We start from the raw sequence: 16,590 nt of genomic DNA on the forward strand, positions 1-16,590 counted from the left end.
GCAGGCAGGCGGAGAGACTGGAAGGGACTCGTCGGGCGCTGCGGGGCTCTCGGGCGGCCGGCGGAGGAGCAGCCGCTGCTTTTCTCCGGGCTTGGGATAGCGGCCCCCTTTAGAGGCAGCCTCTCCACCCCTTTTCTGCTCCCCCCTCCCCCTGTTGGTTCCTTCCCCCCCTTTTTTTGCGGAAGGTGCGAGGACCCCCCCCCCTTTTCTCCCTCTCGCCCCCTCCTCCTCCCCCTTCTCTTTTTCCATTCCTCCACCTCGGGTGCCCTTTTTGGAAGAGCTGCTTCCCCTCCTCCAACTGTCAAGAGGGCTCCGGAGCAAGAAGAGAGAGGCCGTCCTGACCCGGGGAGCGTTTTTTACAGTCTTACAGGGTGTGTGTGTGTGGGGGGGAAAACCAGAACCACCAAACACAAAACTTGAGGAGCCCCAAGAGAAGGGGGAGGGGTGGGGAGGCAGAATAAGACAAGGAGCACATCGCCAGGTTCAAGGAGGAACCGAGAAAACTTTCCACCCTGGATTCTCTACTTTTGATCCATGGACAGAGCCCAGCTCAGCCAAGTTACGGACAGACTATAAGCAGTAAGTACGCCAGACAAGCCCAAGGCGATGCTCTCAGAAGATTTATCTTGGGAAGTTAGGATGGGGTTCTGAGGGGTGTCAAGTTTTATATGTTAATCCCTAATATCTATTTATTTGCATTTCTTTTTCTAAACCTCCCCAGCCCCCCCCCTCTCTCTTTCATGCTTCTTTTTGCTTTACTACGTTGTGTAGTCAACCTTGCAAACACAATCTGCTTGAGAGAGTGTTTCGGGCGCAAAATATTGAACTGACCTGCCAGTGCTGGTACTAAAACTTGCAAGTAGGGGGTGTGTTGGGGGGGGGGGGGATACCCAGAAGACAAAGTTTTTTGAACAAACCTGAACTTGAATTTTTTTTGGGGGGGGGGAGAAGGTGGTGGGTAGGCAACAAATGAAACTTTGGTTCAAGATGAGCCTTGACACATTCTAACTCCTAGAGCAGACTGACCTAGGTTGCTTTTGGGGAAGTGTGCTTTCTTTTTTCTGCCTTGGGAAGTGGGGCCAGCACTTAAAACAGGCTTCGCTGACACTTGAGGTCAGCCTGCAGTTCTGGCAGAGTTAACCAACCCCTATTGCTTTTTAAATGCATCACTAGGTACATAACTGGAGCGCTGTCTTGATTCACATGCCATCTGAAATGCATTAGCCACTTAAGTGCTGTCCACTTGCTGCTCAATAGATCTGTTTGCCTGAATCCCTGGCTTTTCTAAATTGTCCTCTCTGCCCCCAGAGATGGACACCCAAGTGCATAAAGAGGTCCAGTAATAGCACGGCTTATACAGCTGAAATTCAATGATCAACTTCTGGATTTTTGTGCTTGCTGCTGGCTTCCCAGGCACTGCAGGCAGCCTATTAAGTCAGGTGCAGTGACAAAGCCTTCTGGAGGGCTCTCCACGCCATGCAGATCACATTGATTCCTGCCAAAAGCATTCCCCCTTCTAAGGTAGAAGTGCTTAATAGTTTGTTGGAGTTAAATGTTTCTGAAGTGGAGCTGTTTTGTTTTTTCCCTCTCTTTCTCTCTCTCTCCTTAGGTCCTTGCTCCTTTTATTGTGATCTGCCTGCGGGAACACTGTCTCCAACTCCAAATAGTATGGACCTGAGAAGTGAGAGTCCCTGCCTGAGGGAGAGCCCAGACAGAGGGAGCGGCAGCCCTGAAGTCAAAGGTCCTCCCCCGGTGAAAGTGGCCAGGTTGGAACAGAACGGCAGCCCAGTGGGAGCCCGAGGGAGGCCTAATGGCTCGGTCACCAAATCCCTGGGAGGTAACAAACCTAGTTGAACTAATCTATACACGAGGGAGGCCTAATGACACAGGGTGTCAGGGTTCAGGTTAGTGAGGCTTGAGCTTCTCGGTGTAGGATTACAGGAAGAAAGTCCAAGGCAGCCTTTTTAATGCCCAGCTTGCCTCTCATCAGTAACTGAACAGGAAAACAATTTACATAGAGGGTTGGCATACTTTGGGCATTTTGCCATTCTGTGTAGAAGTGTTAGCTGGTTGATTTCACAGCTCGCTTGGCCTGGAAAGCTTTTAATTGTTCAGTTCTTTGCCTCTTTCTTAGGTAAACAGGAAGGCTTGGATTTTTAAAAAACAAATATTTCCTTTTTTGTCTTGGTTGCTTTTTAAATAAGGTCCCATCTATGCAGTTAGTATTTAAAAAGCGCTCCTAATTCTGTTCCTACCATTTTATACCTTTGTTAGATACATTATATATGATCTTAAACATGGAACCTAATTTACAATCTTTTATTTTTATAATGGCCTGAAGTCAGTTGTGTTTTAGCAGAGCTTTACAGTGCAGTCCTGTACAAAGTTACTGCAGTCTAAGGCTATCAGAATCAATGGCCTTAGACTCATGTAACTTTGCGTAGGATTGCACTGTTAGTCATCTTATGAAGTTGGGCAGGTTGGACATTTTAGTACAGTAATAAATAATATTTGCCTCTTATAGTTCTGTGAATCACAGTAGCAAAAAAGGAGACACTTATCTACTGTTGTTGTATATTCTGGCTCACTTGAAATTTTTGGACTTTATTAGTAATTAATTTCTAGGAGGGTGATCCCCAACACACTTATTGTAAGTTTTTTAGTAACTTGTGAACTATATTTCCAAGTAAATAGATAAGGCAGTTAATAACCTCAGAAGTTTCTCTTTAAGAAGACAAAGGTCATGTTTTTTTTTTAGGGTAGTGATACAGATTTTTTTTGCACTGTTAGTTGTTTGATGGAGGATTATACAATTTTGTCTGATTTTTTTGGTACTCTTGGGCTTTATATTGTTATTTCATGGCCTTATGTAGAAGATTTTCTTAAAATCACAGACACAAGGCCACTTAAAGGACTTGATTTATCCTGTCACATCAAGTGCCTTTCCTTCTGAGTGTGTTTAAACTGCTAGAGTGCTGTAATGTGATAAAGGACCCCCCCTCCCCCGGGCAAGCAGGCCGTTTTTAAAAAAACACACAACTCAGTTGAACAGAATTCTGACTGCATAAAACTGAAGCAAAAATCCACTGTGGATAAATTTTTGAGCGATCAGTAAAATGCGGCTTGGTGACATTGCACTGGTTCTTAACGGTTCAATGTCTGTTCAAAACATGCCTTGCTTAAGTGGGTTAGTAATTGCCAAAAATTGGTGAGAGCATACAGCTTAAACGTGCCCTATCTGTGCTGAGATTGTTTTAAGTAAGAATCTTTAACACTGAGCTTCTATGGTGAATGCATTTCTTTCTTATTGTTGTGCACTTACGGGTGAAAGGAAAAATAGATTTGAAGTTTAAACACTTTTCTGTTAGAAGATAAAGACAGTCATAGTAGAGTACCAATAGGTTTGCAGCTGATTGTGAATGTTTGACAAGGAATGTTGGACCTAATCAGGATTGTTTAGAAGTGTTTCAGCTCCTTTATTTTAAGGATTGTAAGTTTACTGTAATATCTTCTAGTGATCTGCTAGTATACACTTGGGAGCAAAAGGGTTATTCCAAAATTTTGGCACACCCATGTGTCGCAAGAGCAAGTATGCAAACCTAAGAGTTTTTGATGCTATCAGTGGCAAAGATTGAATCAGCTGCAGCATAGGATGGAGAGTTTAATTCAGCCATACCCAAAAACTTAGTCTCTCAAAACCATCTTCTAAGAGTTTTACCTTTTCATTTCCTGCAACTGATTCAAATAAGGAAGTCATATTACAAGCTTTTTTCAAACCTTATGATATTGGCAGATTCTTTGAGTTCTATGTTGGCCTCTGTTCACATTGTAAGAAAGAGAGGCGGAAAAAGTCTACAGAACATATTTTCAGATCAGCAATGCTCACTGATTAGTTAAGTGATAGTAAAGTACGTTGTCTTGGTAAGGCAAGTATGGCATTATTTTACATTTATTTGAGATAATGGCATTAACTGTCTTTTGAGAGGGTTTTCGCCATTGTCCTAAAGGCTTTTGGAAAAACAGGTTATTTGCATTGGGTTGCGTCTTTAGATGATGACTTGTGTTGTGTTGAAAGCTTATGTGATTTCCAAATATATATTTGAAATAGTACAAAATTCTGTACAAAATATAGTAACTGGAATATTGAAATCTCATTAAAGGAAAACATCTATCCCAAAAGGAAACAATTGTCATATGTACAAATCTCTGGCCTGTAAAATGCATTAGCAATATGCTTGTTTAGTAAATGATAAGTGTATTGAAATATTTAGTATTTTGAAAGGACTTTAAAGATTTTTCATGTAAGGCAAGTTAGTTTGTATGAAACAAGTTACTAGATTTTAAATAAGCTGCTTAAAATATGATATCTATAAAGCTTTGGTTCTTGTGTGTTTCCTTTTAAATATTAACTTTGCAGTACATTATATTTTAATGCTTAGTACTTGTTTAGAATATATTCTTAAGTCTCTCTTTACGAGAATAATAATTAAAAGATCAGTAGTTGTATACTGGGTTAATACATTTATTTTCTCTTTAATTTCTTCTATTTAAAGAAAGGAAAAAAATTGAGGCCATATTTCTAGGGTTTTTTTAATTGTTTAACTAATAATTTTTTAATTGTAGAAGATTTTGCAGAAAGATGTTCTGTTGGTATATTATCTGTTTTAGGGTAAAAATATTTTTCTGGAATTCAGCAGAAATATACATTTTTGTTTGAGATGTTTCAACAGCTTAAGTGTGACCTGGTAGCTTCCTCCCCCTGGGGATTTGAAAATTTTGTCCTGTTCACATGCTGGCTTTAGCTACGCTTGTGAGAGTTAACTTTTCGGCCATAGGTGTTCCAGCAGTTCTTCAGGACAAACCTGTTGTTATCTAAGTGGTCTGTTTTAAACGTGTACGTAATAAAACAGAAGTGCTGTAATAGTTGTGAGTGGCAGCTTTTATAGAAAATCTGTGGGAAAAGAAGGCACATATCTCTTTAAAGCGCATATGATGCCTGAGAGAGAGGTTAAAGCAAGCAAGAGCTCTGTGGTGTTGACAGCTTTATATCCCTGCTGGGTAACATTCACTTACTAGAATTGGCGTCCTCTCTTAGTTAGTAATGCGCTCCATAAGGACTTTGAAAAAGGGTGATTAATGACCAGTGCTAAAACTCCAGATTTGGTAAAAAAAAATCCTGATTAAAAACCGTAACTCGTACCTGGCCATGGCTCTTTTCGGGTTGTTTTTTTTTTTTTTTTTTTAAAAAAAAAAATGGGTCCTGCTTTTTTCTCTTTTTTCTTTTTAAAAAATTCTTAAAGGTGGAAAATCTTGAATCTGAGGAATTAAAGTGTAATTCTGTTTAATAATTTAAGGCAGTGATTATTATCTCACTGACTTGGTGGGAGCGAGTTCTGTCAAAATAGGTGGGTTGTATTTTCAAACAAGCTTGTGCCCCTTGATGGTACCTGTTCTCATCGAACAACATTAAAGTAAGACTTTTTTTTTAACCAATGAGGTGTATTCTAGAAAACTGGCTTCATGTCAGGCAAATGTCAAGTGAGCTTTAAATATCTTGCAAAATATGTCAATTATGGAACTGTATTATATGCATATTTACCCAGTAGTGAGTCCCATTGCATCCAGTGCTGGCTACTGCCAAATAGGATTGCAGTCGTTCTTTAAGGCCTAGCATAGCTCTGTCAGCTCTTGTATCATATCGGTAGGAGGCAGCGCTAGGTCTAGGAGAGTATGTTGTTGCTCTTAATGTCAAAAATAGGAAAGGAAAAAATACTGTTAATATTTGACCCATTCAGATAAGCTGTATCAAAGCACTGCTATAAGTTGCTGGTCGAATGTAATTTGTAACAGCTTTTAACACCATTTGCTAATGTATGGTTTCTTTGCAAAGGTTGATAAGTCGTTCAGTATTGTTTTAGAGGGTAGGCATGTTGGTGTGCAGTAGAACAGCTAATTGCGAGTCCGGTAGCACCTTAGAGACCAATAAGATTTTTGGGGTAAGGTTTCGAAAGTCAAAAATCCCAAGCATTGACTCTACCTGAAAAATCTTGTTAGTCTCCAAGGTGCTATTGGTCTCAAACTTAGCTGATCTTTCCATACCATTTTTGCAGGTTTCTATTGTGTCAGTAGCATATTAGTAGCTAGTTCGAGCCACAAAGATAGGCTTGTTTCTTGCAAGCTGTACTGTCTTATGTACTGTCCAATTATATATTGCATCTTTCCTGTAAGATCAGAAGAACGTTCTAAACCCATTTATTTGGAAATGGTGTCAATAGAATTAATTAGGATTCATTTCCAAGTAAATGTGTTGGATTGGATTTCTCTTTTCTTTGCTACACTGTTTGCACTTGCAGACTAATCCTTGAACTTGAAAGCAAGCTTTGCTGAAATCAGTGGGGCTTCTTTCTAAGTAGTTCTAAGTAGTAGTTCTAAGTAGTTGAGGCTTCAATGCTATGAAAAGTACTTAAAGTAGATGGTTATACTCTTAAACAAGGGATATATTTCAGATTTTTTTTAAAAAAAGAATAGCTTATTAGCTTATTAGCGGTTTCTGTCCATGCAATAAAGTAAATCAAATGTATGCCAGTTGTAGCAGAATGTATCCTATAGCCAAGCATAGTTACTACAGATACATAATTCCAGTTTCATCATTAGAAGTTAATATCTTTTATGTGGTGGAGGAAACAATGACACCTTGGAAAGGATATGAACTAGATTTACACATTTACACATTTGTATGTGTACATATAGGACTTTAGTGATGGGAGAATGGCTCGTGTAGAACATTTGCTAATAAAATGCTGAACTAATTTATATTTTTTTTCAAAGCAAGCAAGAGAAAGAAAGTTTGTATGTAAAGAACTCATTCTTTACATACTCTGGCTTTTGTTTTTTATACTTTTGCCTCTCTAAGTGTGAATGCAAAAAGATGAAATAATGCTTCATTACAAGTGACTGGTGATTACTGATTTTTCTCATATCTCAGTGTCGGTTTTGGAAATAATTGTGAATTTAAAATGAGAAAATATGACTGTATTCCAGGACACCAGGAAGTTTAATCCTGGAGCTGCATAGAATATTGTGACTGGTTGAGAGTGGTGGAGATTATTTGTTGAGAGATTGGTGGGGATTATTTGCTGTGTTTGGTATTAGTTAATAGCATTGGAAGTTTACAGTCCCATCTTTGAGCAGTACCAAGATGCTGTTAGTGACTTCCTGTAGGTGTTTTACAACCTAAAGCAGTATTAAGCAGATACAACATCTGTCTGCTTCTGTGTGTGTGTTAGAGATAGAAAAGAACTGAGAATACTGTCAGAAAGGGAAAGTGTTTTCTTGGTAACAGCAAATGGTGGCTTTGAACTACAGAGTGTACTTAAAATATAACTTTTTCAGAGATAAATGATGAATCAATCTTACGTTAATTGATTCCTACTGTATAAACTCCATGGAAACAGATGCACTTTTGTAGCAAGGCATTTTATAAGTGAAACTGTTTTAAGAGCTAAAGCCACAACTGACAAACATTTGAGGAGCTGATGATTTCAGAGAACTATTCTTAATGATCGCTGCCATGCTGAACTTTCCCACCATATTTAAGCTAATCATTTATTATAGAGACCTGAACATTGATCTTATGTTTGTGTAAGGATGAGATACAATTGATTTGGGGTTCAAAAAATGGGATCAGCAGTACTTAAGACACCTTCTACTCTGACATCTCCTTTTAAAGTGTTAGTAGTAACTATTTTTTGAGGCCTTTTATGAGGTCAATTTTATTACCATTACCAGTTGTTACATTGTTATTTTAATTTTTGGAGCACACACTGCAGTAACTAGGAAAACATGCTGATCCTGAATACGTGTATAAGGAAGTCTTGCTGTGTATACTGAACAATTTACTTCAGTTCTTACTTACATTTGACTAATGACAGTGCTTCATGCTCCAATTGTTGTGGTAAACCATCATATTGCACTGGTGTGTTCTGCAGTAAATGTATCAAGTATACAAGTATGTACATGCATCTGGAAAGCCTGATTGGCTCAGATTTCCTAGACATGTGTACATGGTGTTTCCTCTAATTATTATACAATGTAAAGCTTTGTTGTCATGATTAAGTTTTTATTTTATAAGTATCTTTTAAGAAATTATTTGCTGAAATTGACAAAAAAGGCTTATTTCGATCCTTTTATTATCTTTGTGTAATTTGTTTATACATCTGATTAATTCAGAGATGCTAAAACTAATTCTTTCCACACTATTTGACTTCCAGAATGATTTCTGGAAAGACTGAGACTCATAAAGCAGGTTGAAATTGTGCACATATTCTAGAACAAGTCAAGCATGCCTAAATTCATTGAAATCAGAGGGTTTAAAATACTCAACAGTATGCTTAATTTTTTAAAAATTCAATAATATTTAGATGTATCCAACCTTCTTTGGTCTGTACCATGTTTTTAAATACTGTCCTGTTTTCTTTGTGGAGATACCACAAGTTTATGTGAATTCCTCATCAAACCATCCCAATAAAAAGAGATAATTTCTACCTATTTTGTGTACTAAATAAGACCACTTTCAAAATATACTCATAATTTTAAAAGGTATTTGGCACAAAAATAAGTTTACAAAACTAGTTTGCTGCTGTGATTTTGTCCAGCGGTTTTCTTTTCCCTGGGAGTCTAAGGGTAATGGGAAAAATTAAGTGAAAACCTGTGAAAACCTAGAAGCGAAGACCTAATAATTGTTATGTTGTTTCACATAATGAATTAGAGAAATTATAGTTTGTATACCTATAACGTTTGTATACCTGTAAAATGTTAGGCATCTTCAGATGTTTTGTGTGTGTGAATAAAAAAAAAGCTATACATTGATTGTAAAGATATACCATGACTTCTTACAGCTACATCTTGTAAGAAGCAAGTGTGTTTAGTCATCCTGTATGTTATAAAGTTCACCCCAAATAATGCAGTAAAGGATTAGTGGTTTTATTACTTTTGTAAAATAAGGACTAGTGATATACAGCGCAGGTAGGATTGTTCTATATCCATAAATACTGGATCAGCTTATGTTTCATGTTCTGAGATTTAAAGCATGCTGTACTATGAGAAATTAATAATTCTGTATATGTACAACCAGTGTGGTGTAGTGGTTAAGGGCGACATACTCTAATCTGGAGAACCAGGTTCGATTCCCCACTCTTCCACATGAAGTCTGTGCCAGTCACAGTTCTCTCAGAACTCTCTCAGCCCAGGCAGAGGTAGGCGATGGCCAACTATATCCAAATTCTTTTAAACCCTATGGGGTTGCCAAAATTCAGTTGTGACTTGACAGCATGCGTGCGCGCGCGCACACGCACATACACATGCAGCAATGTAGTTTCCAGCAGATGGATTTTTTTTCTTTGAACAGTTTGGCCTTATCATTAGGTGTGATTGAAACTGTGGTCAGGGGTACCCATTTTAATGTCTAAAAGTAATAAGATTATAAGTGTTTATAATTTGATTATCTTTGTATATGAACAAAAGATTATTTTAGTTAGAGAATTTACAAAAGAACTCTATACCCTGTAATTTATGACTTGTTCAAACTATTCATTTATTTTTTCACATGAACTTTCCCAACTTATCTTGGGCATTCGCATCCATTGGCACATACGATGTGAATCAGAGAAACCATGGATATGGCCAGTAGCAATTGACTGCAGCCGCACTTGTCCAGCAGCTGTGAATATGAGACTTCCTGGTTTATATCCATGGCCATTCAAGTGGTTGTATACCCTGAAATGCTAGGATTGCATGGAGAACAAATATCCCCTATTTGCCTATATCTTTGACGGTTGCCTTATCAGTGTGATGAATATAAACCATTCTCAGTGGAAATTGTATTGTTTTCTTGGGAAATGTATTTTGCTATGAAAATAGACGTTATTCCTTGCAAATGTGCTTAGGTTCTTGTGTAACTATCTTTGTAGGTGATGAGAATGGCTTCTCAAGTACATGGATTTTTTAAAAGATTGAGGTGCCATTCCACTGTGGCAAAAACATTAATAAGAATCTTCATAGCGGCCCCTGTGGTATGGAGTGGTAAACTGTAGTAATGCAGTCGAAAGCTCTGCTCACAAAGTGAGTTTGTTTCTGATGGAAGTCAGTTTCAGGTTGCTGGCTCAAGGTTGACTTAGCCTTCCATTCTTCCAAGACCGGTAAAGTGAGCACCCACCTTGCTGGAGGGGAAGTATAGACGACTGGGGTGCATAGTGGCAAACCGCCCTGTAAACATAGTCTGCCTAGTAAAAGTTGTGATGTGAAATCACCCAATTGATCAGTAGTGATCTGGTGTTTTCACCTTTACCTAGGGATGTTTATACCAAGATGGCTTTCCTTCATTGTGCATCAACCACATAATTAGCTGCAGTGTTTCCTCTTTAAATGCTTTACCTGTTTTCTGAGGTTTGATATTTTTAAAACTGAAGCACTTCCTAGCAACAATTTAAATATTGATTATTTTTTGGTTTAGTTGGACAACAGTTGAGAAGAGAATAACAGTATCCAAAGCTCTGATCATGACCTGAGTTCGATCCTGGCAGAAGTCGGTTTCAGGTAGCTGACTGAAGGTTGACTCCGCCTCCCATCCTTCTGAGGTTGATAAAATGAGTATCCAGCTTGCTGGGGGTAAAGTGTAGATCAGTGCAGGAGGCAACGGCAAACTACATTGTAAACATAGTCTACCTAGTAAACGTCACAATGTGACAACACCTCACAGGTCAGTAGTGCTTGCACCTTTACCTCTTACATGCTCTTACTTGGAAATAAAATCCTGCCTCTTAATTTTGTGTAAGCAGGTTAGATCTTAGGCACTGCTTGTCGAGTCACGGATCTTTCCCGGCTCCCCCTTCTTGGTTCAGCTCAGTCAGCTCCCAAGAATGCAGCTCCAAGAGCCCTAAGGACAGACTGGGGGAGAGGGGGCGGCATGGGGATCTATAGTCATGATGGTGGTGGGTGAGAGAGTGACTGAAAATAGTCCCTCTCCAGCTAGTGGAGAACGACTTTAGATCTAACCTATTGTATTCAGAACTGAGGTGACGTAATGTTTAGGATCTTTTTTTTTATAAAGATAAATAGTGCTGATGGAGTTATACCAAGAATGATATGTGTCCTTTGAATAACCTATATATTTTAAAGAAATATGCTCATATTTTAGATTGTTCATTTGCATTATTTATGTTAGAGCTGGATATGCATATTTCTTAGATCTGATATTTTGTATTTTATTGGCTATTAAGGAATAAAATTCTCTGTTATGAGTTATGCATTACTTTGCAGTAAAAGGTGCCTTTCATAATGTCTTTTTCCAACTTACAAATAACTTTTTTGCCATAATACTCACATGCTTGCAGAGCAACATGATAGATGTCTCCTTAAGTGTCGTAGTAAAAGAAAATGACTTGTATTTTGAGGCTGTGGATAGTTTATGTTGTTTTGGACCAATTTCCCAAGCAGTGATCGAAAACAGATTACAATAACAATTATACAGTCAGAAGATGCAATATCCATTTCTGCTTTAATTGGGTGAAAGAATAATAAAAACATCATTAAGAAAAATGAGATGGACCTGTCACATACTCTACCAATTTTTAGACTTTGAGAAAATGCAGAGTAATGGAAGTAGTTTTTAGTTTACTTCATTTTATTAGCTAAAATCTGTATTTATGGTAGAAAATAGGTGAAAATAGGTCTGTTGACATGGCCAAGTTTTTAGTAACTGTTGTTGTTAAGATGTTAATACTCCAGGAAAATATCTGGGCTTATATATTTCATTTTAATGAGATGAAGAAATTCATGTTTCTTCATTGCCATTGGAGACGTTTGTGATTTGCTACTTTATATAGTGGAGAGAATGTCTTCGTGGCAGTGAAGGTTCCCCCCCCCCCCCGGCCCCCCAAGCTTCCTTCTCATTGTGTTGTGTGCATTCTTCTTGATTCACAACTGCCCTCCCCCATCTCACTACAAATGCTCAGTGTCAGTGTGAAAGCAGGAGATGAATAATCTGACATGAACCTGGATCCCCATTTAACATGCTGATGTGAGCTCTGCATTTTGAAACTTTTTGCTGAGGAGTGGAAAGTGGACATATCTGTGATAGAACACTCGAAGGACAGTTTTACCACCTTAATTTTTCCATTTGAATTGATGATAACATAACCCCCCTCCCCCCCAGCAATGATTTAAAGTAAGTCTTGGGTGGAAGTGAGGGCTGAAGTAGTCTTTGGGGGCTCAGTAAAGTCTGAGGTAAACTGGGAATTCCTGGCACATAGATGTAAGATTTGGTGGATGAGCTAATTTTGATTCCTGTGTGGACTTTTCAGTTTTCCTGCCACTGAGAAAATGGTGACCCACATTGCACTGCAGGATAGGCAAGCAGTAGAGATTTCCCCATCAGCAGGGACTGTAATATTCATTCTAATTTATAAGTTCATTCTGGTGAATGAAAGAGGGTGGCCTGCTCTTCTAGATTGCAGTGGAGGAGTGAGAATAGGAAGAAAGGAACATACTTGTGCTGCTGGCATAGCTGCTGCATCTTAATGACTAAAACAAAGCGGCTTTCTTTTTCCCCCCTAGTTCTTTTAATGGTGTGTGTCATCAAGTCACAGCTGACATATGGCGACCCCATAGAATTTTCAAGGAAATATACGTTCAGAGATGGTTTGCCATCGCTTGCCTCTGCATGGGCTGAGAGAGTTCTGAGACAACTGTGTCTGGCTTCCTGGGGAGGAGTGGGAAATCCAACCTGATTAGAGCTTCCTGCTCTTAACTGCTACGCCACCCTGGCTCTCCCTTTTAACAGTGTGCATAAACATACCTAACCCTTTGTTTCAGGCCCTGAGCTTTCAGTTCAAAACCAGAACAGGTAGCATGGAGTTGTGCTGAGAATTCTGCTCATGGGGTCAAAATAAGAATATAAGAACATAAGAAAGAGCCTGCTGGATTAGACCAGAGTCCATCTAGTCCAGCACTCTGCTACTTGCAGTGGCCCACCAGGTGCCTTTGGGAGCTCACATGCAGTCTCTGGAACCAGCAGAGAGGAGTAGCAGTGGAGAAGAGGACTGGGCCAGGAAGAGCAGAGTGAGCTTTGGTATGTTGTTGAGCAAGATAGTGTATGTTGTGAGCAAGATAGTGGTGTATAATTGGATGTAATGAAAACTTAGACACCTGTTTACACATGTTGTATGTGAATATTTAGAAATCTGTGATATGTACCTCCACTAGTCATTCAGTTTTTGGCCAAAGATGTTGACAGTTTTTCAGATCTTTTGAAGATAATAATCAGTGGGTCAATCTAGAAGTGGCCTGCTGTTTCCTGGTGAACATTCCCTTAGGTACCAAATTCATGCACCCTAAAGATTGGAATCAACTTAATATTTATGGAATGATTACAGGCAAAAGTCATTTTCAAATGCATTGGGTTTTCAGATGGTAACTCAGTGTGGTATAAAAATAATATTTGCATTTGCCAGCAATCAAACCAGCCTACTTAGAGCAAAACTGATTGGTTATTATTGGTACGACGAGTGCATCACTAGCAACTAGCTTCATTTTGATGCCTGTTAAAGAGATGGACAAAATGTTTTTTTGGTGTCTAGGATGATGCAACTGGATACTGCATGGGAGCAATGAAATGCAGAGGGCAGAGTAGAACATTGGGAAGAGGGGATGTGGCATCATACCTCATTCTAGAGTCAGTCTTTGGCAAAAGTGCGGCTTGGGTAGGTTGAAAATGGTGGTATAGCATCTCAGATACTCATGTGAAATCAGTTGTGTGCTGTTAAGCTTCTAACTGCTTGAAAACCCCTTAAGAGGTTGCTATAAATTAACACCCCCACACACATGTTTTCAAATACGGTGGTGGTTATAGTGTATGGCACAGAGTTCCAGTTCCTAAATACAGTTTGTGATTATATTGATATTCTGTTTCGTACAATGCCTCAAGGAGCCCTTTACTCTTGTCTTAAATATAACATCATTCCATAACGTATTTAAGAAAGGCAGGCTGACACCAATACAGGGACTCTCTGTCATAGTTATGCAAGGCTAGATAACTTTCAGACTGTCAAAATGATGAGTAATAACTCCAGCTCTAAAAACTGTAGAATGGTTATCTTATAATGTTATTCTATAGACATAAGAACTAATAGCTTTAGTGACAGTACTTAAATAGTCAGTTCTTCCCAAATGAAGTGTAGAAGTGTTGCATTTTAATTTAATTTCAGCAGGATTTTCTACTTTCATCAGACATTAATCGAGCCTTCATTAATTTTCTTCTGAATTTTTTTTACTCTAAAGTTTACATGTGACATCTTCACAAGCAAGTATAGGGCCTATTTGTGGTTCTACATTTTAAGACCGTGCAATGTGATCATTAAAATTAATTGTGGGTGGAATTTGGCATAGAAATTGGCATTTTAAAAAATCATAGCAGCTCAGGGAATTCTTCTTAATTTTCTTTTTTGTAGACAGTGCTTTCAAAAGGGTGACACCATTTAGATCTTACATTATTATACGTTCTAAATGGCGTTGCCCCGTTCAAGTGAAATATTTTCCATTAGTTATTATACAGCAGTGTTGACTATTTGTAGGCTGTGATAAGGATTTTCTATATTTGGTTAATAATATACCTTTTCCATGACTATATCCTGCCTTGGATGCACATGTAGGTTTTGGGTTTGACTGTTCATTTCTTCCTAGGACATTGTAGCTTCGGAAGATAGCAATAATGATCACAATGGGGGTGGCTTTTGTTGAAAACTATGGATTCTGTTCAAAAAATGTGGGCATATAACTTTGTGCTTGGATGTGGAATTTAAATGATTGTTGAAATAGAATCTCTAAGGAGTGGAATCCCTTATCTGCCCCAGGTAAAGAAGTGTGATGCACTGGTTAGGTTAGAACATTGAGCTAGGATCTTCAAAATCCGGGGTTGAATTTCTACTTTGCCATGGGAGCTTGCTGGATGACCTTGGACCAGTCACAAACTCTCAGCCTACCCTATCACAAAGGGGTTTTTGTGAGGATACAATGGAGGACAAGAGAATAGTGTAGATTGCCATGATGTGGCACGGGATAGTCACCCTTACAGATTCAGTGTGGACTAGTGAACATTTTACTCGGCCCCCAGTTCTTGGCTGATGGAAGAGGGAGGCAGATTTCCACCAGCTTCAGGATTCTGTCCTTTCCTTCATCTCTGGACCTTTCTCCCTTTAGAGTCTTCTGTTCCTAAAGTGGAGCTCACCTCACATTTTGAGAATCACTGACTTGAGGATTACTTCTATAGACTAACATAAATATTTTCATTTTTGATTCATATATTTGTACACGAACTTCTAAAAATTGGGGTGACCCCTAAGGTTGTAGCATGGAAACTCTGCGATGATGATGATGATAATAATAATACTACTTCCAGAATGGGGAAAGTATGCTGAAGTTTGAAGTAGAGCTTGGACCATCCAACCCACTTGAGTGGTCATAGTTTGCTGCTGTATTAAGAAACTAGCACGGCCATATATGGGGAACTAGTTGGGGGTGTGGTGGTAGAAATTTCTGTCAAATTACACCTGACCTATGGTGACCCTGTAGGGTTCTCATGGCAAGAGTTGTTCAAAGGTTGTTTGCCATTGCCTGTCTTTTCAGTTAGTCAGTTTAGCTGGTTAGAAATTCATAGTCAGAATATGCCTTTGTATGTATATTTTGTAATATCATAAGCTTGAAGAAAATTCCTTCATCAGCATTCGATAACTTCCCTGTTCAGTGTGGTATGTAGAAAGGGTTTATTTCATCACTTTTTAAAACTTCAGAGAGATCCACAATGCAGTGTTCTTTGCATAATCTCCAGCTAAAGTCTATGGTATTATTAATCACAAGACAGTCTGTCTATCTATCTAAAATACGTTGTCATGTAAATTTGTGACTGAGGGAACGAAAACTGCAGTGATTTTCTGATTCTTCCATAAATATATAATCGAATACTTCGCCAAAGGGGGTGTTTGTAGACTGCTCTTAAAGTATTTATTGGCTTTCATTGTAAAGATCAATTACTGCTAGCAGCTTATGCTTTGCCAAGTGTAATCATGTATGAGATATACATCTCAAAAATCGGGTTGGGGATGTGTAGGTAATAACCGTAGAGTGTTCAAAATTTTACTAAATTTCTGTAGTCTACAGGATTTTGCATTAAAGTTTAGGAATGATTGAGTCCTGGAAAATAACCTTTGCTCATGTTTTTGGGTTTTGGGATGCAACAGAAATGTAATAAAAGATTTCAAGTGTCAGTTTAGGAGTTAAATAGAAATAACTCTACTAAATATACCAGAATGGGAGACAATATATTCAGTATACTTTCAAAGACCCTGTGGATTGGTATGGCATTAAATACAGTGGGCTCTAGCCATTTAATAAGCCACATCAGTATTTTGTGGAAGAAGGAAAAAGGAGTAAATTTCGCTTACTGTCCAATCCTGTATAGTTTTACTTAGGTTCAAGTCCCTCTGAATTCGCTGAGGGGTATTCTAAAGTAAATCTGCACAGGTGTGGAACTCTGGGAAA

General features: G+C 38.6%; 1 protein-coding gene across 2 annotated transcripts in view; it reads left to right on the forward strand.

Annotated features, from left to right (window-relative positions):
* The first annotated feature begins 223 nt into the window (after window positions 1-223).
* SATB2 (SATB homeobox 2) overlaps window positions 224-16,590 on the forward strand; it is a 181,740-nt gene continuing 165,373 nt past the window's right edge. For both annotated transcript variants that reach the window (XM_048486493.1, XM_048486494.1), the window contains exons 1-2: window positions 224-579; window positions 1,610-1,837. In XM_048486493.1, coding sequence (XP_048342450.1) covers window positions 1,669-1,837 — 169 coding nt within the window. In that variant the 5' untranslated portion in view covers window positions 224-579; window positions 1,610-1,668. The remainder of the gene's footprint in view (window positions 580-1,609; window positions 1,838-16,590) is intronic.

Source organism: Sphaerodactylus townsendi, linkage group LG02 (genome assembly GCF_021028975.2).
Source record: "Sphaerodactylus townsendi isolate TG3544 linkage group LG02, MPM_Stown_v2.3, whole genome shotgun sequence".
Taxonomy (NCBI): Eukaryota; Metazoa; Chordata; class Lepidosauria; order Squamata; family Sphaerodactylidae; genus Sphaerodactylus; species Sphaerodactylus townsendi.